Source organism: Triticum aestivum, chromosome 3A, assembly GCF_018294505.1.
Source record: "Triticum aestivum cultivar Chinese Spring chromosome 3A, IWGSC CS RefSeq v2.1, whole genome shotgun sequence".
Lineage (NCBI taxonomy): Eukaryota > Viridiplantae > Streptophyta > Magnoliopsida > Poales > Poaceae > Triticum > Triticum aestivum.
The window spans coordinates 145744669-145771172 of record NC_057800.1 but is presented as its reverse complement, the minus strand read 5'-3'; the positions used below and the strand labels follow the sequence as shown (position 1 = coordinate 145771172).

General features: G+C 44.2%; 4 protein-coding genes across 4 annotated transcripts; 2 read left to right on the top strand and 2 right to left on the bottom strand.

The window, feature by feature from the left end:
* The first annotated feature begins 2475 nt into the window (after positions 1–2475).
* LOC123060744 (uncharacterized) lies at positions 2476–4757 on the top strand. Its single transcript, XM_044483577.1, has 5 exons — positions 2476–2843; positions 2932–3046; positions 3834–3898; positions 3973–4059; positions 4130–4757. Exons 1-5 carry the CDS (start codon positions 2709–2711, stop codon positions 4391–4393), a joined length of 666 nt encoding a protein of 221 aa, XP_044339512.1. The 5' UTR covers positions 2476–2708; the 3' UTR covers positions 4394–4757.
* Positions 4758–4979: 222 nt separating this feature from the next.
* Positions 4980–9558, bottom strand: LOC123060742 (mitochondrial carrier protein MTM1). The gene is made up of 10 exons (XM_044483575.1): positions 9211–9558; positions 8837–8878; positions 8238–8372; positions 8089–8148; positions 7245–7415; positions 6795–6894; positions 6517–6617; positions 6253–6405; positions 5990–6048; positions 4980–5320 (listed from the first exon to the last, which is right to left on the bottom strand). The coding sequence occupies exons 1-10, from the start codon at positions 9355–9357 to the stop codon at positions 5188–5190; spliced, it is 1101 nt and encodes a 366-aa protein (XP_044339510.1). The 5' UTR covers positions 9358–9558; the 3' UTR covers positions 4980–5187.
* A 496-nt stretch (positions 9559–10054) lies between these two features.
* Positions 10055–12356, bottom strand: LOC123060745 (uncharacterized). The gene is made up of 2 exons (XM_044483578.1): positions 11996–12356; positions 10055–10488 (listed from the first exon to the last, which is right to left on the bottom strand). Exons 1-2 carry the CDS (start codon positions 12134–12136, stop codon positions 10420–10422), a joined length of 210 nt encoding a protein of 69 aa, XP_044339513.1. The 5' UTR covers positions 12137–12356; the 3' UTR covers positions 10055–10419.
* A 149-nt stretch (positions 12357–12505) lies between these two features.
* On the top strand, positions 12506–15194 carry LOC123060743 (plastid division protein PDV1). Its single transcript, XM_044483576.1, has 2 exons — positions 12506–12925; positions 14440–15194. The coding sequence occupies exons 1-2, from the start codon at positions 12653–12655 to the stop codon at positions 14947–14949; spliced, it is 783 nt and encodes a 260-aa protein (XP_044339511.1). The 5' UTR covers positions 12506–12652; the 3' UTR covers positions 14950–15194.
* The last annotated feature ends 11310 nt before the right edge of the window (positions 15195–26504 follow it).

The window sequence follows — 26504 nt, the reverse complement described above, 5'->3', positions numbered from 1 at the left end:
TACTCTGCATGGGCCGGGCCAATCTATGGCCCCCCTGGGCGTCACATAGCTGATTGATGTAATATGCGATATATAGGAGCTCCCAGGGAAACGCCCATTTCTAGTTGCACGTGGAATAGGAGGTCTCGTGTAATTGTCAAATCATATTTCATGTACTTTTTGCACACTCGCGAACTTTTGTTTCAAATTTGTGAAGTTTTTTCAAAACTCGTGATTTTTCTTAAAATCCTTGAACTTTTCCAAAAGCATGAATTTATTCAAAATCAGATTTTTTTTCTATATTCATGAAATTTTAAAAAATCACAGTTTTCTTAAATGTATGACTTTTCAAATTTGTGATTTTGTTTTGCAAACTCATGAACTTAAAAAAGTGAGATTTATTTTTCTAAGAACAGTTGCATGCACTGTAGCAAGTAGGAGAAAAAAAATAATTTGCGAGTGAGTGGGAGCTTGCGAGCATTTACTAGCCCATGCTGGCGACACCCTGGGTGCTGGTTCACCAATTGGCACTGAAGGCACTGAAGAGGTGGAAAAATCATATGTGGCGCCTTATGCGCCAATAGGATCAACCGATGCTCATGCGCCGCCTCGTGTGGGCTAGCCCACTAACGCAAGCGGGTGTCCAGCTCGGGTCGCTACGGTTTACCTTTTCTGAGTTGTTAGTTGACTTGACCTTTCACCCGACCCGTTGAAACATTGACTGTCGACCTTTCGAAAAAAGTTTACACACTCGGAAAAAGTTCATATATTTCAAAAAGTTCCTGAATTTGAAAAGAGCTCACAGGTTCAAAAGAAAGTTCATGAATTTTAGAAAGTAAAGGTTAACAAAAAATTTAAAAACTTCATGAATATGAGGGGAAAAGTTCAAAAAAAATATATGAAAATTTTCTTTAATTTGAAAGAAGATCACGAATTTAAGGAAGAACGTTTACAAATTAAAAAAATTTGCAATTTGAGGAAAAGGGTTTAAATTTTGTTTTTAAATTTGATGAATTCACAAATTGAAAATAATCAAGAATTTGGAAAACAAATTACCAATTTTAAAAAAAAATTATTTAATAAAACCAAACTAAACCAGTCCAAAAAACCCAAAACCAATGAAGGGATAAAACCTTCCAAAAGCTTTCGAAATCAGCCAAAAAAAACTTTTTGGAAGCTTCAGAAAATCTCGGGAGCGGAGGAGGGAGTTTCCGGCTTGTCTTATTTGGGCCGGCCCATTGTAATATATTGAAGGGGAAAGAGACGAATTAAGAAGTACTCGTTGCAAAGAACACTCCACTTTCTTAGGTCGCGACAAGTGGCGCACATGCAGCGCGTCACTTGTCGCAACCTGTGAGTTTTCCTTTTTTCGTAGATCCGTTTATTCAAAATGTTTTATCTCTTAAACCGCGCGTCCAAATCTCGAACCATTTTCACCATTGGATTCCTCGCGTTGAGATCTTCAAAACTAAATCCCATGTTGATAGGTTTTAACGAACTTTTTTTCACGAAAAAAACGGACAAAAAAAACCCGGCGAAAAAACCGAACCGGGAGCACGGTTTTTTTCCTTTCCGAAAGAGGCACGCCCGTGCCCCTCGCAAAATCACAACCGTGCCTCTCGTGGAAGCAAAACCGTGACTCTCGTGTAAGGAAAAAAACAGAAAACATGTTTTTTTCGTTTCCGAGAGTCACGGCCGTGACTCTCGCAAAAACACAACCGTGCCTGTCGCGAAAGCAAAACCGTGACTCTCGCGAAAGAAAAAAAACAGAAAACGCGTATTTTTTCCCTTTCCGAGAGGCACGGCCGTGACTTTCGCGTAAGCACAACCGTGCCTCTCGCGGAAGCAAAACCGTGACTCTCACGAACGAAAAAAAACAGAAAACACATTTTGTTTTTCCCTTTCCGAGAGGCACGACCATGACTCTCGCGAAAGCATAACCGTGCCTCTCGCGAAAGCAAAACTGTGACTCTCGCGAAAGAAAAAAAAACAGAAAACGCGTTTTTTCGTTTCCGAGAGGCACAGCCATGACTCTCACTAAAGCACAACCGTGCCTCTTGCGGAAGAAAAACTATGACTTTCATGAAAGGAAAAAAAAAGAAAACGCGTTTTTTCGCAAAAAAAAATTCGAATTTTTTTGATCGAAAAGCTAAGTAAGACGGAGAGAAAACCAAAACCCAAAAAAAACCGTTTTAAAAGCCAAAAACGCGTGCGAAAAAATAAAAAAAAATCCGAAGGAAGCGTCCAGAACGCGACACGTGACGAATGGCTGAGAGTGTGCCAAGTAGCGCTGATCGTTGCGAGGCTTCCTAAGGAGCGCTCGTTAACTAGTTGCTCCCGAAAAGAGGGGTGTGAGCCAGTTGCCAAATGGCCAATAACTGGCGCTTAAGGCGCCAAATATGTTTTGACGAAGAGGAGGCCTCCTGTAATTCCCCTTCGAAAAAATGTTTCTTGGGCCAGTTTAATGACATGCTAACCACAACAAAGCCCAGTAGCCCAACTCACCACAACCAAAGCCTCCCTCGACCAGGTTCCCCAACCCCGCCGCCGCCGCCGCCCCTAAGCTCCCCTCCCACGTCCAGGTCCGGCAACGACGCTCAAGGCTCCATATCCTCCGCTTTGTCCACCCCGAATCCCTCCTGCTGCCTGCCCTGTCGCCGCTTCCCGTACTGCCGGCCGTCCTCGCCGAGAGCCGCTAACTTTGGCACCACCACGAGCTGGGTAAGAAGATGGTGAGGGGGATGCCCAAATCAAGACCTATCAAAGCGGCGGCCGAGGTGGTCTTCGACCCGTCCGTCTCTGGCCCCCGGAAGCCGCGCCGTGCCGAGGCGCCCTCGTCGAGCAGCGAGTATCACCACTTCATGGTTTGCCCCTGTGTTTTTTTTTTCTTGGAGCACATCTGTTCCGAGCCATCATCAGTTCCTAATTTTGTGCTGGCCTTTTCTCCTCTAGGGGTCGAGTCTTTCAAATATGTACCACAAGCCAGCTCCGGCGAAATCTACCGACATGTCTGATGATGAGCCTGACATTGATATTGAGAAGTTGTTGAAAGATGTTGAGCTTTTCGGTAATTATCTCATGCTGCATCCTCGGGCGTTATGAACTGTTTTGTTCTGCTTATTTCAATGTGGTTTAAATTTCAGCATGTGCCATAGCTGCTAGTATACTATGTCAAAGAACAGCTCGTGCTTTGGTCTAGCTATTTGATGACTACCGTAGTGGATACATTGTAATTCAAGATCTCGTATTTGTGAAGCAAAATCTGAAACATTTGGGCAAAACATAACATTGAATAATAATAACTCATAAACCAAACAATGGTAACAGTAATATTACTCTTTCCCCAAAAGGAAGTGAAGTTCTTTCTGGAGCATCTACAGAAACATAGACGCAGTTGAAAGCATTATGTCTTCAAAGTTCAAACCCAAACTATAATATGGAACAGAATGCACATTATATTCTACAACCTATAGGCACACCCAGCGAAAAGAACTACATCCTCAAACAAAAGCACACATCAACTTTTCCAAAACAGAGCTCCAGAAGATCCTGTCTTAGCCAATTAGCGAGCTGTTAAAAAGGATTAGCATTTTGCATAGGCATACAACAACAACAAAGCCTTTAGTCCCAAACAAGTTGGGGTAGGCTAGAGGTGAAACCCATTAGCATTTTGCATAGGCATACAACAGAACCATTTCCAATTATTTCAGATTTTGCTTACTCTTACACAGACTATATGTCAGTGTTTCTTCAACTAAACAGACTAATAGTGAGCTCATCTCTCCTTGTACGCTTACCATTTGATCTCGAGTTTTTATTCAGGCTCAAACATTCACTCGGTGCTATATTCACAGGTGCCACTACATGGAAGGACAAGAATAAAATACAGAACCGCAAAGTAGTTGAACTGGGTGGAAAGGTAATCTTTGTTTCCTTGTATATCCTGACTTGAAACTTTGCACTATCTCAATAGTTTTCATTTGTCTGCAATAGGCCATTAAGAAGCAGCGTACACCATTATCTGTGGCAATCCCAGCTATGAAGAATCAGCAGAAAAGAGAACAAAAGAAGATTGAGGAGGTATGTTTCTCAGTTACTCTGATTCTGGTTTGCTCTGGAATAGTGAGTGACGCATGATAACTCTGTACAGGAAAGACTGCTTGGGATTTTTAGGAAACAAAACAAGAATAAGAAATTTGAGAAGCTTAGACCAGAGGACCGAGTACTCAGGGCAACTGAAGGGCGCTTCAAGAACGGTATACTCGATGTGAAGCACCTCATGGGAGGACCAAAGCAGTCCTCGTCGTCATCGTTCAGAGATGCGCCGGAGCGGGAGATGAGAAAGGGTAAGAAAGGGAAAGGAAAGGGAAAGGGGAAAGGAAAGGGGAAGGGAGGCCGAAGGAACAGACGTTGATGGAACACCTGCCTATTGTGCTTTGTATACCAAGATACATGCAGGAAGAAGAGGCATTGAGCCGACACCTTGAACCGTTTTTGCATCGAGATATCTTGGGTTATACTAAATCAAAGACATTTATTTTGAGACAGAGAGAGTACTTGTATCTTAAGTAATCTCTCAGTCGAAGTGACCATCCTATGTTACATAACGTCTGATGTTACCCGATGAGCATTTCAGCTTCCCAGAATTCCTTTATTTTGCTTCTGGGGTGCTTGTGCACTTCGACCTATCATCAAAAGACATTAATTTATTTCCCTGTGCTTGTGCACTTCGACCTGATCAGCAGAAGACATTAATTTATTTCCCTTCTGGGTGCTTGTGCATTGTGATTTGATCAGTAAAACCTGATCCTGCGATGTCAACTTCGGAGATAATAACAGGTTTAAAGGAGCCAACAGTTACAGGGCGGATCGTGTAAGGAGTCTAAATTTTAATTGTCTGTTGCCTCTGAAGATTGCTACGGTTTTTGAACCCATCACTCTAACCCTGATCGTGATCGTGCTGCTCAAACGCCTAGCAGAATCTCACAAATACACAGTACTGACCCAAAACTTCTTGCAACGAGAAATTACAACATTTTGGGCATTCTACCCTTTATTATTACACAGACACTCAAACCCCCCTTCTGATAAGGTAGGCATGCAATGTAAACCGGCTTTCAGGAGAGTGAAGTCACGTTTGATCAGAAGGAGGTCCGCTGTTGGTTTGATCCGAAGGCTCGTGTGTTCTACATACGACTAAATCTAAGCTCATAGCTCTGCATGTTTTCTGTGCATGATGTGTTTGACAACTTCATACGACGAAACAACAATGCCCACCGAAGGCCCAGCCCGTGCCATGCGAGGGCCCGCTCCTCTGAATAGGCCGTTGATACCTTCATTCCTGTGACAAGTGACGCGTTACGAGTGTTATATGCATTGCATTGCGCAGAAAACTTGCTATATGCAAGACTAAATAATATATGCTGACGGCAAGATAAAAAATAAATTACCGCAAATCGTTTTGAAATAAACACACCATTAAGCATGCCTGAAACACCTGGCAAACTGTAGCTAAATGATTATGACTATGGCTGCATTTGGTATTGTAGTGGATTCTCATAATCCCCATTAACCCCACCCACCTTTCTCTATTTTAGTGTTTGTTTTACTCACTTTTGCGTGCTTTATGGCTAGTTTTCCACAGCAGATTATAAAATAAGTACAATTCAACACAGTTCAGCAACCTCAAACAAAGCCTATCTCTTTCTCATTTAGAAGGATTCGGCTAATGGAAATGTAAACATAATGATGCTTACTAGCTCATCAGCATATGTGTTCTTGAATGAAGAATTTTATAGTCCCACGTTCTATTGAAGAGAACAGTTTCACTATCGCAGAGGACATGTTTCTCTATGCTAGTAGAGCTTAGGGAGCCTAATTCTTGTTCTAACTTTTGGCTCCACTCTCTTTCCATTTCTAACCCTGATGACTATGGAGTTTTGATGGCACTTATTGAAAACCTAAGGTGGGTATGTTGCAACGGAGTTTGCTGAAGGGAAATGTAAAATACCTCCAAACCTCAAGAAGTATGCGCCTCGTGTTCATGCTCAATACCCTAGCAGGATCCTTCTGAAATGAGAGTGGTAAATTTAGGAAGCGCAGAATATTGAGCAAAAATAAAAAAAAGAAGTATTTTATTTATCGATAGCAGTTAATTCCAAGCTCTTTGCGTACCAGGAATGACCGAGGGCACATAAATCTAACTAACAAAGGACAGTAGAGAGCAGTCTTAAGGAAACTAGTGATAAGCTAACGGTCCAAAGCTCTACTTGCCTCTATTTGTCTGCGTGTCTTGGCAACATCGAGAGGACATGTTGCGCCAGAAGAGATAACTCCAGCAATGAAGCCTGTGGAGAAGTTTGCCCCCATTATAACTGCGGCATTGCTTTGCTCACCAGCTAATAATCCCAATAAGTGTCTCCTAGTCTGTACAGAAAGCATTTACAGGTGGAAAAAGTAGTTAGCTCTACAGGTTTGGCTGAATTCAAATTGTCTAAATCATAATATAATATACTAAAGCTCAGTACAGTATCTCACTGGCTCAAGAACCATCCAACATATAGCTGAAAAGGGGACATCACGTGCAAGTTGTGCTCCCATACCAGTCCACAGAAGATGGTATCCCCGAGCTGTTTGCACTGTCAATAGTATATAGCTTAATCAAAACAAATGAGAACATAAAGCTTCAATTATTAGTTTGTTTGTACAAATTTTTGAGAATAATGTAGCTGGTATGGCCAATTGTTGTGCTTTAGCCATGCAATGATTTGACTGATTCATTAGTTACAGGACAACATGCAGTATAGTATGCATACAATTCTCAGGGTGGCTGATGCTTTGCCTCGATGAAAGCACGCCTAGCATAGTCTTCCACATTCCAGGGGGTTTTGCTCCACCACTTGATTGCTTGAACGCCTATATTTGTAATAAGAAAATACATAATTATGTCTGAATAATAGCATAGGGAATAAAGCTGCATCAAGGATAAGTTTCTGTTTCTGTTTCAACTGTTTCAACCATGCAGGTACTGGCAATTTCTGTTGAATCACAAGCTAGTAAATATTTTTATTTTTACTTCTCTAAAAGCATCACTTATCTTAAGGCTTTGACAATGTCTCACAAAGTATTACTGTACACAATCTTCTGACATCTAACAAGAGTTGAAGAGCGAAATTACATATCAGGCCCCCCTTCCATCCCCTAGTACATGTGCTCTCTTTTCTAATAGTGGTAACTGTAAAAAAGCGAGGATTCAGTAGGCTGACCTGCATACGTGTTCTTGCCAACTCAATAGGGGAACAAGTTATACATGCCAATGATCGTGCAATAGATCCAGCAATTAGAGGGGCATATGGCCTAAGTTTGGGATAACTGTGATCTGAATATTCCTCAATCCAATTGCGCAACAGGTCGTAAGAAGGCAGATATATCCCAACCTGGAAAACACAGCATAGATTTCTAGTGAGATAAAAATGTCAGTTATATCAAAATGTATAATTCTAAGATTCCATGATGCTAATCCAAATTGAATACAGATCCAAGAGGGCACAGAAGATACATTATATCCTAAATCAGTAACAGTCTATAGGAAGATTGTGTCAGACACACCAAACCTCAAACAAGCATTAATATATACACACCACAAATTCTGTTCCTGCTTGTATTTTTGAACACCTCAAATTGTAGGACAAATAATTACTGCTACAGGTGTGATCAAACTTTTTTGAGAAAACAAGGGCATTCCATCCAACTTGCTATTAAAGAGCAACCAATGTGCGAGATCCATATGTTTTTCATCGAAATGAATTAGACCATTGTTATTTTCCTATTTTTGTTCCCTTGCGCTTTACCAAGAGAAATTGTGTCGGACTTCACAGGAGGACAGTAAAGTTATCCTGATTATAAGACCCCTAGAAAATCCTTCGTCATGAATATATAGAACACAACGTTTACAACAGACAAAATGATACTTGAAGATAAATAATGGGAAGAGAAATGTTATAGAGGAAATCAAGTGTAAGGCAAGGAAAGCTCCATGGAATATTAAGGTATGAAATAGATCAATTAGTACAAACAGATTACTAGCCATGGTCAGCTGAAAGGATATACCGTTGGTACAGCTAACGCTAAGCTTGCACCAGTACCTCTCCAGAGTCTAAAAATTCCTTCCTGCAAGGGGTCATAAAATCGTTACTGAAGATGATCAATCCAAAACAGGAAAGCGCAGTGAAGAAGAATGCTCAATAAGTGCATTTTACCTGTCTAGTGATCTTAGAGAACACATCCATTGTTCCTCTGTACTGAAAGCATTCAGGACTGCAGGATGGCCCTAAACCACTCAACTTCAGTCCACCAGGGTTACACCATGGATAGCACCTAAAATCTGACCATATCTGAGCAATGTATTTCAGAGAAAAACAAATAAACACGCAAGCAATACTGTTGTGTAAGAAATTAGCAAAAAATAAATACCACACACACTTTTTCAGAAGAAAAATGACAAAACCACAAATCACCCTGACAGAAGCATATCTGCTTGTCAGTATGTAACTATTATCAGAATTGGGTGCTGCAGATGGTTTATCTACTGCAAAGAAGTATGTACGCATAGATATTAATCTTTTTTTTTTTCCTAAAATAGAATGGGGCACATAACCCAAAAGGAAAAAAAAATCAAGCACGTGGTCTATAAATCTTACAATATACAGAAATGGTCTAACTGATGGTTTTGATTTTCCTCTGTTTCTTAATTAATGTGAACTTCTAATTCATTTCTGGTTGACCAGAGAATTTGTAGGACCATTCAATTGTGAAACCGCTGTGTGTGGGATAGAAGTGGCATCACTGGCATGCTTACCGGATTGTAGACAACTCCAGCGGCCTGTGCCTGTAGTCTTGTCTGCAAGATAAAATAAGGGTTTGAATCAATACATTCGGTCCAACTCTATATGTACATTTTGATTTTTGTCACAAGTTCTGGCCAATTCGCTTGGCAGAAAAATAGTGATCACGCCGACAAACTCTACTTTCTAGGTGTACTTTTATCGGGAGCAAAGAGCAGGCGTTGCCCCCTGTTCACCGAGACTAGAAGCCTCGCGACGGCGCTGGGAAATGGCGGGACCCGCGCCCGCGCCCGCGGAGGACGATTCGCTTCGTTCTGGCGGAGAGAGGCTGGGGCATGGCAATTGGCCGATTGGCACGCTTGTGAGTTGTGAGTGGTGCAGCGCATACCTTGGCGACGTCGAGGGGGTTGACGAGGACGGCGGAGACGACGGCGGCGCCGGCAGCCGCGACGGCCCGCTCCGCGACCCCCATGACGCGCTCGGGAGGCGGCGGCGGCGGAGCGAGCTGCTCCGGGGCTCGCTCCGCGGTGGCCATGGCGAGGCAGGAGGGGGAGAGGAGGAGGAGGCGGCGGCGGACGGATTGATTGTGTGTGTATCGTTGCCGCTAGTTAAGGGGCCGACCACAAATCGCGGCGGCGTGGAGGAATCCTGGAGAGGAGGGGGAGGTGGTGGTGGTCTGGTGGACGCTCGTTCGCGTCGACACGGCTCGTTTTCGAAGCGTACAGCTCCCGAGAGAGATGAAGAAGCGACCACCGCTACCGCGCCGTGCCCACGTGGCCCGCTTGCAGCTACGTGTGTGCTTACGCGTGAGCTGCCGACTTGTGTCGTTGTTGCGAGAAGGATGGCGCTCAACTGCATGGACGTCGAGCCTTGTCAAACTTCCTCTGCTAGGAGTATATATATACCACTCCATGAGTAATACAGTAGTATGATTTGTCTTTTCGATTCTCATGTGGTGTAATCAAACGTCATTTGGTGTAGTAACATCAATGTTCTTTTCATCCGCAAAAAAAAAAACCAGCAATGTTCTTTCATATTCCTACTTGTGCGGATCACATAAGCCCAGGGACAACATGGCTTTGCTTCACGACCGGAGCTGAAAGAATATATACTTGCCAGACAGACAAAGGTAAGACAAGACAAGAAACATCAGCGTCGACGCAGTACAAGAAATCTCCATGAACGCATCAAATTGCACATGTCAGGATCGGATACTAAACAGGCCAAAAATATGCTTCGAAATCATCAAGTTACCCTTTTATCGACGATTTGGCACAGAACAATTACCAGCATAAACCTGTGAAGAGATGGCAACTGTTCATGCGACTTTTTCAGACACCTGCAATCATGAAACTAGATAGGAACGGCAGCAGGAAATCTAGCGAAAGTACATTCATCCTTGTCTGCTCAAACTTCGTAAAAATTACATATAATCTCCAGTCGACAACTCGACATGACATATTGGATTTTGTTGTTTAGGGGGGGGGGGGGGGGGGGGTCTAAATCTGAAATGAACTACAAAGGACAGATCCAACACTAAACCAGTATGGCCGGCCTAGAACATGTTATGTAAGTGGCACTGAAATATTGCGGGCTTCTATTTGCTTTTTGGAGCTTCCGTGGTGCTGGTGGAGCCTGCTTCAGCCAACGAAAATTTCTTCACTTTCTGCATTTCAACAAAATGAGGGGGATTTAGAGAAATTTGAACAAGACAATACATCTTATAAGACAGAAATATACTTCGCGATGACTTACCTGGAGGAAAACATGAGACAAGAAAAGACAAATTTAGTTGGATAATAACAGCAAAAATACATCCACACAAAGACCAGTTGCATCTTCTTTATGAAACAAACTGATCGTGACTAATATTATTATTTCTGTTAGCACCCAATTTCTGCAGAGTGTAGCCATATTGTGATGTAGTAACTTCTCATGGCCACAGGGGAAAAATAGAAAACGACACTGCAACAATAGGGAGCAACCAGTATAAAATCGAAAGGTGCATTCCATGCAATGTAGGCAGATGGATAATGTGACAAATTTTCATATCAAAATTGCCCATACATTGAGAAACAGGAGGCGACCTAGGGTTCGACTAACTGTGGGACCAAGACAGTGGACAAGAGGAGCTGAGAGACGAGAAAAACAGGAGGCTTTAAAGGTTTGCAGAGGATTCGGTTCCGGTTGTTCAGCTACTATTGATTGCATCGATTTTTTTTCTCTCAATGTGTTAAAAATGTCATGACATAATAGGTGCATCTCGTGTTGTCAATTTATTTTGCATGTTTTGATAACTTTTTGGAACTCCGCCTATGTTTTCTCGACATAGCCAGTCCCAAGCCCGGGTAAAGGAGGAGGGTTGTGATAGGCTTGGCGAGCCAACGTCAAAACTCAGCCACTCTTATGGAGATGAAACCCAAAAGAAAGATCTTATGAGTTTCAGCTCTAGCCTACCCCAACTTGTTTGGGACTAAAGGCTTTGTTGTTGTTGTTGTTGTTGATAACTTTTTGGAGTAGTCATTCTGCTAGATAACACATATCCACCTGACGAACATATTTTAGACAAGTTGCTTTTTAATAATACGGCGTCATTTAACTACCGGTACCGAATATCACAGAATCCTCAAAGGAGACAAACTATTAAAAGACTTTGGTATTTCCACTTTGCTTTTCAAAGGGGAATTACCTCGAGCACTAATAAATTGTTACTGGCTAAGTGGTACAGACAAGTAGTTTCAGACTTGTAACTCCGAGTACAAACAAGTGATTTAACTAAGCCTTTCTAACTTCTCACACTTAACCAGGCTTTGATCGGCAAGTTGATATCTCTACCATCCAACAAAAGTATGTATCCCTTTAGCATGCAAGATTGTTCCAACTGGACAAGGAATTATGTGACATGGTGCTCATTTTGCTCGAAATTACACGGAAGCAATGATGTGAGATACACATGTTTGGGAGCTATGGAGTCCCACAATTGTCCATCCTAAAAACAGCTAGGCACAAAGATAAGATTACTCAGTGGTGGGTAATATCTTCCTTCCAAGGAATTATTAAGATGTAAGACCTTCAGTACAGGATCACAAATCATAGTTTGTATCAATCATAGTTGTATCGGCAAGAATGAGCAAACGGTCCACCAAACGCGATGCACTTGGGCCTATAATTACCTTTTGGGCGATGCACTCCCGGAGCGCGTCGAGGAGGGCGAGGCACTTGTCGCGGTCGTAGGGGTTCTCGGCGGCGCAGTTGAGCAGCGCCAGCGCCTCCTGCGCGCACACCGGCCGCGGCGTCGTCGCTTCCTTCTCCATGCCGATCCAATCCAACCAACCAACAGCACGTAGGAGAGATGTGTGGCTCTGGGGGGAGCTGCTACTACCTGGAGACCGCGGCGCTGCTTCGTAATTTATTCTAGGGTCGGCCCCGGCGACCAGGCAGCTGCCGGTTTGGTGTGTCGGCGGCGGCGGCTTGGGCGAGAAGAAAGAAAACCAGCGGCGCCCCGGCGGCCGTTGATGGCATAGAAGGAAGGATTCTGAAAGCTCTCGAGTTTTTCCCTTTCCGAGCCCGGCCCGCTAGAGCCCAGATCCAAGACAGAGCCCTGAGGGCTTGGAAATCAGGCCCAGAATTTAAGAGGGCCGCCATTTAATGAATGTTGCAGACGGCCGATGGCCCATGTCTTAGTCACTGTCAGCACCATCATCATTGCTCAGCAAAATTTTACCTGCCCCTCTCTCTCTCTCCCTCCAAGCAGTTCGGAAACCCCGCAACAACCCAAGCAAAGCGGCCAGCGCCGTCTGGAATTTTCCGGGGCGGCGCTAGGGTTTCGGATGGAGCCCGAGGAGGCGGAGGCCGTGCTGGAGACCATCTGGGACCTCCACGACAAGGTCAGCGACGCCATACACGCCCTCTCGCGCGCCCATTTCCTGCGCGCCGTGCGCCGCCGCGCCGGGGGCAAGCCCGCGGGCGTCGTCCACATCAAGGGGGTCCCCGCGGACGGCGACGAGGCGGCCGACCTGAATGCGGTGGCCGAGGAGGCGAGGAGCCTCCACGCTATCCGCGCCGCGCTCGAGGACCTCGAGGACCAATTCGAGTGCTTTCTCGTGAGCCTCTCAAACCCCTCTCCTTATCCCCTGCTCAGACCCTCTCTCTTGTTCGCGTGGTTTGATCTGTACTGTGTTCCGCGCGTGGCCTTCGCTATATGTTGATTGGTTTGAACCGAGTGTCGAAGTGGTTAGTTTGGTTGGTAGGATGTTTCTGTAAACTGTGGAGAGGCTCGCTGTGGGTAGAGATGTTGGTAAATTCAACCGACTGGCTATTGAAGCTTGAAAGCATGGTCAGAATTTGGGGTATGATTTACAATCTGAAGTGATTGGTCTGAATATACTAATCTCGTAGTGTCCATGCTGTTTTGGAAGAGGGAAATCACCCTGAACTAAATCTTCAGATAGTTCTTTCGAGCATTAGTATGCCTTGGGACGATTTGGCCATGTCGATGTTTGCATCTGGTGAGATAAGAATTAGTGCGTGTTATTGGGGACGATGGGTCTTTAACAGCAAGGTTTTCTCTGAAGGTTCAACTCGTCTCGAATTATGGGAAACAAATGCATTGTGCATATTAATAGTTTTGAGAATATGTTTTCCAACCAACCTCGAAAGAGCAGGAGCACTGTTATTCTGTTAGAAGGACAGTGTCCCATTCGATCAAGAATGACCTGCGTTTTGATAAATATGGTAAGTATCTGTGAAAATTATGTGTCTCGTTTTGGTTTTCCAGACTCGGAACTGGATAACCTTGTTTTCTGTTGAACATAGGTGCCGGTGTTCTTACCACACTGAACCGATTGTTTAGAAGATTTGAGTTTCCAACGGTTATATTTGTATCTGCCGCTGCACCATGGACATGGACATTCATATCCTTGTTAAATTAAGATGTGCTTGTCTGCACCGTGATTTAACTTAAATTAGAATATTCTTGTTTGCACCATGATTAACTAAGGCGATATCTTTGTGATAGGATACGTTATTGCTTCTCAGCAGGGCAATATTGTAGTGTGTTTCTGCATGTTGTAGTTCTGCAAATGCGAATAGACCGCTAGATCACAATCTGGTTGGGCACATCTATCACCCATAGAAAATTGAAGATAAGATTTCAGAAGTCTCCCCTCCGAAATGATGATATTTTTTAGTTGTGCATAGGTTGTTTTACTTATTTCAGAAACCTGAGAGTGCTCCCAAGCTGGTTCTGGAATTTCATAATGCATGCAATGATGTATATTCATGGAGTGTCTGACTTGCAACAGATGCAAGTTCCTGGTTGATTATCCTGAAGTGGACCAAGTAAACAACTAAAAAACCTGTGCTAATTTGTCAAGCTTTTGCAGAAATGAACCTAAGTACTAGGTAGCGTTCTTTTATCGAAAGGGAAAGCACCAAGTTAGTCAACCACTGAACGTTTGGACAAGTTAAAAAAGACACTGAATGGCTGAATTTAATAAGTTGGAAACTCAAATCTTTAGATTCTCTTTATGTTCAGGCATCAATAAAGTACCACGATTAATGCTTGAATTTCATGTCTGCACTGTGTACTTATGTATTATACTCAATGTTCTTGCAGGCTGTTTGTTCACAGCAACAAGCAGAACGAGATATTGCATTAGCAAGGTTGCAACAAAGTCACATCATGCTTACCATAAGATTAAAAGAGCACCATGGGAATAATCACAAAGTCATTGATGAGGCGTTGGATTTCGTCCACAATGTCTACCATGATTTCTGGTCTTTTCTGTCAGTAAACAAGCCTGAGAAATCAAGAAGTCATTCTGGCGCTAACAGTACCAAGGAGACAGGAGATGGTTCAAATTTCTTAGGGTGGATGGTTTCTTCTAGTCTTGATGCTGTCAGGAACAGTTTCAATGTGAAAAATTTTGGTGGTTTTCTAGGGAACAGTGCAGTGTTTGCTGTTGGCATGATTACAATGTTGCAGCTGCATTTGTTGTCTTCTGGAGAACAAAGTTCATCTTGTGGTAAATACAGCTACAGAAGGATCAATCGCGATGATTCTTCACAGTCTCTGGCAGGGCGTAGTAGATCGAGTCATCTCGATGTGTTCTTAGCCAAAAGTTGAGAGGGACTTCTGCCTCGCCTTTCTGATACGTTGTTTGTACATATTTTGTTAGCATCTTATCTGCCATTCTGAAGGAAGTTTCTATTTTCTGGGTGCCCATTGAGTTTGCATTCTAGGTATGGATCGTGTTAGCTAGGCTAGATTACCTCTGCTACTTTCAACTCCTTGAAATGGACTATTGTAATCCTTGTTGTAAGCAGCAACATGTTGTCTTCATGTGAATCTATTGTGTTCTGTTGCCAGTATATGCAGATCTCTGACTTTGGTTGTACAAAGTCTTGGTTCTGAAATAAGTTTGCGTACTCACTAGACATTGTTGCCCCGTTCATTAGATTGTTCTAATGTTTTCTGTTTTCATGCTTGTGATGGTTCATTAGATTTGTTTGTTCCCTGTTTGCTTCTTCAGCTTCCTACAGCTTAAGCAGGTGAGGATTTTGTTGGATTTTTAGCTTACTCTTTCGAGAAACCAGATTATGTTGGATTTTTGTAGCCTTGCAAATTCAAATCAAAACATCAACCCAGGAACTATTTACTGTCAGGTTTTGTCCATGTCAAATTTTACTTGGACGTTTTCATAGGTATTACAAGGATAAAGCCTTTTGCATTAGGGTGCTGAGTTTTGGCTGAGGTTGAGCTTGCAATCTAGGTGCAGTGGACATGTACGATGTACCTAGTTCATTTAAAAAAATGAGGGGAACCTAGTTCATCAAATGAGAGCTTCACGCTAAAAATGCTCAATTGTGGGCTTTGCTCGTTTGTGCAAAAGGGAGCAAGAATTGATGGGCCATCTTTTTTTTTCAGATGCCGTGCTTCACGTTAAGGGTGGTTAAGCTTAGAAAGCCTTGACACCATGCCAGGAGAGTTTTCATTTGTGTCTAAAAAAAGGAGTATTTATTTTTGTAAAGTATTTTTTTAAAAAAAATATGTGTCATGCACGACTGAATCTATACTAGAATTTGAGCTTGTTCGAGCTAACATGTATCGGAGCTACGCTAAAAAGGTTGGTTCATTTTCTGCCCTGAGCATCAAATGAGATTCAGACTTGACTTGCTTCCCTTGAAGTTGATCTCGGATGGAGAAGGGAAAATATCACCTCACTCAGCTCACGGGTCTCGATGGACTTTGTATCTTTGCCCATGCGCTGTTAAATTCTCCACAGAAGGTCTGAGGCTCGGCAAACAGCCAAAACCCTCTGAAAACGGGCCCAGTCACTCGGCAGCAATGCCCAGAGCGGCAGCAAGTCGTGCGTGGCCCAATACGGATGGAGCATGCCGTTGGTTCGGTGCGCCAATTGCACTGGACTGTTCTGTTGACTTGCCACGGCTTGCGGCATAGCGTTGCTTGCACTCATGGTGGAAAAGAACAACGCCGCGCTCTGCTTTTGCTCCGGTGCCCAATTGCGTGCCTCTCATGGTCCTGCGCCGCTGCACCGTGCATGCTCTCTTGGATGCCATGGCGTGCAGGGCTTTGGCCATTGGCCGGCCACCCTGCCTGACCGGGATAGGTCGTCCTTGGTCACAGGCCTTTTCGAGTGCAGAAAACCATGGCCCTCTTCTCTCGGGCCACCGCCTCGCCGTACGTGTGTGTGGGGACTTGCGAGAGTATATGGGAATCGCTCGCCCGGCTTCATCATTTCCAATCATGGTGCCATGGGCCGCCTGCTCCGTTTCGCTGGCCGGAAATGCGGGTTGCTTTAGGTTGTGTTTGGGACGCTTTAGATATGCCTGCTGGTTGATCCAGGATTTGAAGTGTTTTATGGGGGGATTCGTACTGAAACAGTTCAAATGTTTTGTGTGACGGAGACCAGGATCAGAATTGCTAGCAATGAACGTGCCACTATGTGGCTGTCAAATCAAATCCAACGGGATAACTGATACTAACTGCCAACGAGAGGCACTCCTACGTCTTGTGTGAAGTTAAGTTTTGCAACACCACCCTAGCTAGACCCTAGTCGCCTTCCAAAAGGAGGCCCTACTACGATGCAACTTGGGAGTGCACTTTCTTCAATCAAAAAGGAAAAGAAAAAACTTGCAAGGGCACTCCGGCTGGCTCGTTCACGGTTGAGTGACACGGCCAAATCCTGCTCCTTTATTCCGGCGCCGTGCCGTCGCCATCGGCGCCTGTAAGGAGACAGCAGGGCGTCATGCCCGCATCGATCCCCGCCAGATACGATGGGCTCCAGCGCCGGCGTCCGGCCACGGGATCTTCTCCTCCTGCCTGTCGCCGCCGTGTCATGGGATCGCCCCGATGGCGACGCCGCCCGCTAGACGCCCGATCTGCCCGTGCTCCACGGCGTACGTACGATGAATCCCAGCGCGGCTGCAGTGCAAACACTCGCGCTCCGGCCCGCGTTTCAACTGTCGCGAGGCGTCGTACGGCGGTACGCCATGGAATACGGTAACCTGTATGTAGAAATTACATACGGAAGGGTGTAAATTCTCGGAGAGAAAACGATGATCTCTTGGGCTGGTGTATGCCGACCACGATCTGAGCGTGCCGGACAAACATGTTTGGTCGGAGGTAGTATGAAACCAATCGCCCGTAAAAGATCCTACAAAACATTCACACACACACACACTGACACACATGTTAAGTGGGGACACTTGGCCTGCAGAAATCCGAGATCGTCGTGTGGTGGCAGCAACGCCTCCTCCGGCCCTCTGCTCCTCTACCTCAGCTGCAAGTACATGTGACGCGTTCAGGCGAACCAGCCAAGCTGCCGCTGCTGCTACCCTACTCTACAGTCTACACATGAGTCCATTGGGGGTCTCATGGCACGCACTGCGCCGGCGCTGCCACCGATCTCTCTTCTCGGCGAAACCCCTCTTTCCAGCTGAAGCCAGCGCCGCTGCGCACGCACCCAGGCCGCTAGCAAAGCCCAAAGAGAAGGGAAGGTCGTACGCTCCTGCAGTGGACACAGTGAAAATATTTAACGCTCCTCGGCCGGTCAGGTACCGTCTCGGCTTCCACAGCTAGGCTGCAGGGGCGTTCAAAACGGCAGCACCTACGAGGGTACAGCACGGTCACTGTGTCTGACTCCACGAGATCGTAGGCCGGTAGGCGCACCGAATCGGTCGCACCGGTGCGACCGGTACTGTCCGTGCCTGCCCCATGAATGAGACTGAAGGCGTAGTTTATGCGGAGATTTTTTTTCTAAACATAGTACGGACACATACGCTTATACTCCCTCCGTTCCAAAATACTTGACTTTCATTTGTTCAAAAATAAATGTACCTATATACTAAAACATGTCTAGATACATCTATATTTTGACAAATGAAAGACATATTGTGGAACGGAGGGAGTACATGTCAGCGTACGACAATCTATTGGCCAAAAAGCCCCTCTGCGTTCGGCTATGGGCTCGCAACACACAAACAGCAGAACCAACCACGAAGCGCACGATCAGTTTACCCAGATTTGGATCATTGTGAAGCGTAAAACCCTACGCCTATTTTGGATGAAACAATAAGTGAAAATGCCCAAGTTACAAGAGTGCACAACCTTGTCGGCAAGGAGCTCAGGAGGTGCACCTAGCTAGTGCAATGGGCAGGGTGTCGAGCCTTGTAAAAGTAGCCATGGACCTCCTTTTATAGATGAAAGGGGTTACCATAGTGGCAAAATAGTAAATACATGAAATGAATAGTGTCTACAATGCTATCATACCTAACCCTACCGGTATAGGATAGAAACACTAATTGCGCCGTTAGATGTCACGCTCGGGGTGAATGCCGGCAAAGGGGTCTAGTTCCACCTGTGCCGTTAGCCCAGCTACCTTTTATTATAATGACATGCCATCTGAACGGATGTCAATAAATTTGATCATCAGGCGGCATGGTGCCACGTGCCCCCAACAAGCTTCACCTAACTACCCGCGCGCTTGCCATCTGTCAGCAAACCACTGACAGGCCGCTGAGCTGGAGCGATGGAGGGAGCTTGCCGGCCCGAGCCTTTTCGGCTTGGAACTTGCCGGCAGCCTAAGTCTTGAGCTCCAGTACTTAGTACTTCTCAATGACCTGCCTCGAGGTCTTCTTCATGGTTTTGATTACCAAGTCTTGAGTACTTGGAATAATCTTGCCTTCTGCCAAGCCCTTCCTGGCGAGGAGGCTGTCGCTGTCTGTGCATAGTCAGGGGTATTGAACACCCTGTTGGGAAACATTGCATGGAAAACAAAAAAACTCTACGCACACGCAATGATCTATCCATGGAGATACATAACAACGAGGGGGGGGGGGAGTGTCTACGTACCCTCGTAAATCGTAAGCGGAAGCGTTTGAAAACGCGGTTGATATAGTCAAACTTCTTCTAGCTCCGACCGAAGTACCGAACGTACGACACCTCCGAGTTCTGCACACGTTCAACTCGGTGACGTCCCTCGTCTTCTTGATCCAGCAAGATGTCGAGGAAGTAGATGAGTTCCGTCAGCACGATGGTGTGGTGACGGTGATGGTGAAGTGATCCTCGCAGGGCTTCGCCTAAGCACCGCGAAAATATGACCGGGGGTGTAAACTGTGGAGGGGCGCGCCGCACATGGCTAACAATTGATGTTGTATATTCTAGACACCCCCTTCCCACATATATATAGGTGGGAGGGGGAGGGGAGGCAGCCAGGGGGCGCCCCAAGTGGCGTCCCCCCTTTCCTTTTTTCATAGGAGAAGAAAGGGAAGGGGGAAGAGAGAAAGGAAGGGGGGCGAACTCCCTTTTTCCTTCTCCCAACTCGGCCTACTATCATAGGGGGGGCGCCACCCCTTGTGGGCTAGTGTTCTCCCCTCTCATGGCCCATATATTCCCCCTGGGGGTTCCCGTAACCCCTCTGGTACTCTGATAAATACCCGATACACTCCGGAACACTTTCGGTGTACAAATACTATTGTCCTGTATATCAATCTTTACCTCTAGACCATTTGGAGACTCCTAGTCATGCCCGTGATCTCATCCAAGACTCCGAACAACATTCGGTCACCAAGTCACATAACTCATAGAATAGAATATCGTCATTGAACGTTAAGCGTGCAGACCCTACGGGTTCGAGAACTATGTAGACATGACCGAGACATGTCTCCAGTCAATAACCAATAGCGGAACCTGGATGCTCATATTGGCTCCTACATATTCTACTAAGATCTTTATTGGTTGAACTGTTATGACAACATACGCAATTCCCTTTGTCTATCGGTATGTTACTTGCCCGAGATTCGATCGTTGGTATCTTCATACCTAGTTCAATCTCGTTACCGGAAAGTCTCTTTACTCAGTCCGTAATACATCATCCTGTAACTAACTCATTAGTCACTTTGCTTGCAAGGCTTCTTATGATGTGTATTATCGAGAGGGCCCAAAGATACCTCTCCGATACTTGGAGTGATAAATCCTAATCTCGATCTATGCCAACTCAACAAATACCTTTGGAGATACCTGTAGAGCATCTTTATAATCACCGAGTTACGTTGTGATGTTTGATAGCACATAAGGTATTCCTCCGTTATTCGGGAGTTGCATAATCTCATTGTCGAAGGAATATGTATTTGACATGAAGAAAGCAATAGCAATAAAACTGAACGATCAATATGCTAAGCTAACGGATGGGTCTTGTCCATCACATCATTCTCCTAATGATGTGATCTCGTTATCAAATGACAACTCATGTCCATGGTTAGGAAACCTTAACCATATTTGATCAACGGGCTAGTCAAGTAGAGGCTCACTAGGGACACATTGTTTGTCTATGTATTCACACATGTATTTAGGTTTCCGATCAATACAATTCTAGCATGAATAATAAACATTTATCATGAATAAGGAAATATAAAATAAAAACTTTATTATTGCCTCTAGGGCATATTTCCTTCAGTCTCCCACCTACACTAGAGTCAATAATCTAGATTACATTGTAAATGTTTCTAACACCCATGGAGTCTTGGTGCTGATCATGTTTTGCTCGTGGAAGAGGCTTAGTCAACGGGTCTGCTATATTCAGATTCGTATGTATTTTGCAAATCTCTGTCTCCCTCCTTAACTTGTTCATGGGTGGAGTTGAAGCGTCTCTTGATGTGTTTGGTTCTTTTGTGAAATCTAGATTCCTTCGCTAAGGTAATTGCCCCAGTATTGTCACAAAAGATTTTCATTGGACCCGATGCACTAGGTATTACACCTAGGTCGGATATGAACTCTTTCATCCAGACTCCTTCATTTGCTGCTTCCGAAGTAGCTATGTACTCCGCTTCACACGTAGATCCCGCTATGACACTCTGTTTGGAACTGCACCAACTGGCAGCTCCACCATTCAATATAAATACGTATCCGGTTTGTGACTTAGAGTCATCCGGATCAGTGTCAAAGCTAGCATCAACGTAACCATTTACGACGAGCTCTTTGTCACCTCCATAAACGAGAAACATATCCTTGGTCCTTTTCAGGTACTTCAGGATGTTCTTGACCGCTATCCAGTGATCCACTCCTAGATTACTTTGGTACCTCCCTGCCAGACTTATGGAAAGGCACACATCAGGTCTTGTACACATCATTGCATACATGATAAAACCTATGGCTGAGGCATAGGGAATGACTTTCATTTTCTCTCTATCTTCTGCAGTTGTCGGGCATTGAGTCTGACTCAACTTCACACCTTGTAACACATGCAAGAATCCTTTCTTTGACTGGTCCATTTTGAACTTCTTTAAAACTTTGTCAAGGTATGTGCTTTGTGAAAGTCCTATTACGCATCTTGATCTATCTCTATAGAACTTGATGCCCAATATATAAGCAGCTTCACCGAGGTCTTTCATTGAAAAACTCTTATTCAAGTATCCTTTTATGCTATCCAGAAATTCTACTTCATTTCCAATCAACAATATGTCATCCACATATAATATTAGAAATGCTATAGAACTCCCACTCACTTTCTTGTAAATACAGGCTTCTCCGAAAGTCTATATAAAACCATATGCTTTGATCACCTCATCAAAGCGTATATTGCAACTCTAAGATGCTTGCACTAGTCCATAGATGGATTGCTGGAGCTTGCACACTTTGTTAGCACCTTTAGGATCGACAAAACCTTCTGGTTGCATCATATACAACTCTTCTTTAAGAAATCCATTAAGGAATGTGGTTTTGACGTCCATTTGCCAGATTTCAAAATCATAAAATGCGACAATTGCTAACATGATTCGGGCAGACTTAAGCATCGCTACGGGTGAGAAAGTCTCATCGTAGTCAACTCCTTGAACTTGTCGAAAACCTTTCACGATAAGTCGAGCTTTGTAGACAGTAACATTACCATCAGCTTCAGTCTTCTTCTTGAAGATCCATTTGTTCTCTATGGCTCGCCGATCATCGGGCAAGTCCACCAAAGTCCACACTTTGTTCTCATACATGGATCCTATCTCAGGTTTCATGGCCTCAAGCCATATATCAGAATCTGGGCTCATCATAGATTCTTCATAGTTCGTAGGTTCTCCATGGTCTAGTAACATGACTTCCAGAACAGGATTACCGTACCACTCTGGTGCGGATCATGCTCTGGTTGACCTACGAGGTTCAGTAGTAACTTGATCTGAAGTTTCATGGTCATCATCATTAGCTTCCTCTCTAGTTGGTGTAGGCATCACGGGAACGAATTTCTCTAATGAGCTACTTTCCAAATTGAGAGAAGGTACACCTACCTCATCAAGTTCTGCTTTCCTCCCACTCACTTCTTTCGAGAGAAACTCCTCTAGAAAGGTTCCATTCTTGGAAAAAAAGATCTTGCCTTTGGATCTGTGGTAGAAGGTGTACCCAATTGTTTCCTTAGGTATCCTATGAAGATGCACTTCTCCGATTTGGGTTCAAGCTTATCAGGCTGAAGCCTTTTGACATAAGTGTCGCAACCCCAAACTTTAAGAAATGACAACTTAGGTTTCTTGCCAAACCACAGTTCATACGGTGTCGTCTCAATGGATTTAGACGGTGCCCTATTTAACATGAATGCAGCTGCCTCTAATGCATAACCCCAAAACGATAGTGGTAAGTCGGTAAGAGACATCATAGATCGCACCATATCTAATAAAGTACGGTTACGACGTTCGGACACACCATTACGCTGTGGTGTTCCAGGTGGCATGAGTTGTGAAACTATTCCACATTGTTTTAAATGAAGGCCAAACTCGTAACTCAAATATTCGCCTCCGCGGTCAGATCGTAGAAACTTTATTTTCTTGTTACGATGATTCTCCACTTCACTCTGAAATTCTTTGAACTTTTCAAATGTTTCACACTTGTGTTTCATTAAGTAGATATAACCATATCTGCTCAAATCATCTGTGAAGGTCAGAAAATAACGATACCCGCCGCGTGCCTCAACACTCATCGGACTGCATACATCGGTATGCATTATTTCCAATAAGTCATTGGCTCGCTCCATTGTTCCGGAGAATGGAGTTTTAGTCATCTTGCCCATGAGGCATGGTTCACAAGTATCAAATGATTCATAATCAAGTGATTCCAAAAGTCCATCTACATGAAGTTTCTTCATGCGCTTTACACCAATATGACCTAAACGTCAGTGCCACAAATATGTTGCACTATCATTATAAACTTTGCATCTTTTGGCATCAATATTATGAATATGTGTATCACCACAATCGAGATTCAACATAAATAGACCACTCTTCATGGGTGCATGACCATAAAAGATATTACTCATATAAACAGAACAACCGTTATTCTGTGATTTAAATGAATAACCATCTCGCATTAAACAAGATCCAGATATAATGTTCATGCTCAACGTTGGCACCAAATAACAATTATTCGGGTCTAAAACTAATCCCAAAGGTAGATGTAGAGGTAGCGTGCCGACAGCAATCACATCGACCTTGGAACCATTCCCGACGCGCATCGTCACCTCATCCTTAGCCAATCTTCGTTTAATCCATAGCTCCTGTTTCGAGTTACAAATATGAGCAACCGAACCAGTATCAAATACTCAGGCGCTACTACGAGCACTAGTAAGGTACACATCAATAACATGTATATCAAATATACCTTCGTTCACTTTGCCATCCTTCTTATCCGCCAAATACTTGGGGCAGTTCCGCTTCTAGTGACCAGTCCCTTTGCAGTAGAAGCACTCAGTTTCAGGCTTAGGTCCAACTTTGGGCTTCTTCTCGTGAGTGGCAACTTGCTTACCATTCTTCTTGAAGTTCCCCTTCTTTCCCTTGCCCTTTTCCTTGAAACTAGTGGTCTTGTTAACCATCAACACTTGATGCTCCTTCTTGATTTGTACCTCCGTAGCTTTGAGCATTGCGAAGAGCTCGGGAATTGTCTTCTCCATCCCTTGCATATTATAGTTCATCATGAAGCCTTTGTAGCTTGCTGGCAGTGATTGGAGAACTCTGTCAATAACACTATCATCTGGAAGATTAACTCCCAGCTGAGTCAAGTGATTATGATACCCAGACATTTTGAGTATGTGTTCACTGACATAACTGTTCTCCTCCATCTTGCAGCTATAGAACTTGTTGGAGACTTCATATCTCTCAACTCGGGAATTTGCTTGAAATATTAACTTCAACTCTTGGAACATCTCATATGCTCCATGACATTCAAAACGTCTTTGAAGTCTCGATTCTAATCCGTAAAGCATGGCACATTGAACTATCGAGTACTCATCAGATCGAGCTTACTAGACGTTCAAAACATCAGCATCTGCTCCTGTAGCAGGCCTTTCACCTAGTGGTGCATCAAGGACATAATTCTTTTGTGCAGCAATGAGAATAATCCTCAAGTTACGGACCCAGTCCTTGTAGTTGCTACCATTATCTTTCAACTTTGCTTTCTCTAGGAATGCATTAAAATTCAGGGGAATGGTAGCACGAGCTATTGATCTACAACATAGTTATACTATCAGGACTAAGTTCATGATAAATTAAGTTCAATTAATCAAATTACCTAAGAACTCCCACTTAGATAGACATCTCTCAAGTCATCTAAATGATACGTGATCCAAATCAACTAAACCATGTCCGATCATCAGTGAGATGGAGTAGTCATCAATGGTGAACATCTTTATGTTGATCATATCTACTATATGATTCACGTTCGACCTTTCGGTCTCCATTGTTCCGAGGCCATGTTTGTACATGCTAGCTTGTCAAGTTTAACCCAAGTATTCCACATGTGCAAAACTGTCTTGCACCCGTTGTATGTGAACGTAGAGTCTATCACACCCGATCATCAGGTGGTGTCCCAACACGATGAACTGTAGCAACGGTGCATACTTAGGGAGAACACTTTTACCTTGAAATTTAGTTAAGGGATCATCTTATAATGCTACCGCCATACTAAGAAAAATAAGATGCATAAAAGATAAACATCACATGCAATCAAAATATGTGACATGATATGGCCATCATCATCTTGTGCTTTTGATCTCCATATCCAAAGCATCGTCATGATCTCCATCGTCACCAGCTCGACACCTTGATCTCCATCGTAGCGCCGTGGTCGTATCGCCAAATATTGCTTCTACAACTATCGCTAACGCATAGTGATAAAGTAAAGCAATTACATGGCGTTTGCATTTCATACAATAAAGAGACAACCATAAGGCTCCTGTCGGCTGTCAGATATCTTACAAAACATGATCATCTCATACAAAAACGTTTATCACATCATGTCTTGACCATATCACATCACAACATGCCCTGCAAAAACAAGTTAGACATCCTCTACTTTGTTGTTGCAAGTTTTACGTGGATGCTACGTGCTTCGAGCAAAAACTGTTCTTACCTACGCATCAAACCACAACGGTGTTTCGTCAAGTTTGCTGTTTTAACCTTCTTCAAGGTTTGGCCACAGTCAAATTCGCTTCAATAAAAGTAGGAGAAATAGAGACCCGCCAGCCACCTTTATGCAAAACTAGTTGCATGTCTGTCGGTCGAACCGGTCTCTGCATGGACATGTAAGGTTGGTCTGGGCCACTTCATCCCACAATACCGCCAAATCAAAATAAGACGTTGGTGGTAAGAAGTATGACTATCACCGCCCACAACTCGTTGTGTTCTACTCGTGCATATCATCTATGCATAGACCTGGCTTAGATGCCACCGTTGGGAAACATTGCATGGAAAACAAAAAATTCTGCGCACACGCAATGATCTATCCATGGGGATGTATAACAATGAGGGGGAGAGTGTGTCTACGTACCCTCGTAGACCGTAAGCGGAAGCGTTTGACAATGCAGTTGATGTAGTTGAACTTCTTCTAGCTCCGACCGATCAAGTACCGAACGTACGACACCTCCGAGTTCTGCACACATTCAGCTCGGTGACGTCCCTCGTCTTCTTGATCCAGCAAGATGTCGAGGAAGTAGATGAGTTCCCTGATCATGACGGCATGGTGATGGTGAAGTGATCCTCGTAGGGCTTCGCCTAAGCACCGCGAAAAAATGATCGAGGGTGTAAACTGTGGAGGGGGCGCCGCACACGGCTAACAATTGATCTTGTATATTCTAGGCTCCCCTCCCCACATATATATAGGTGGCAGGGGAGGGGAGGCTGCCAGGGGGCGCCCCA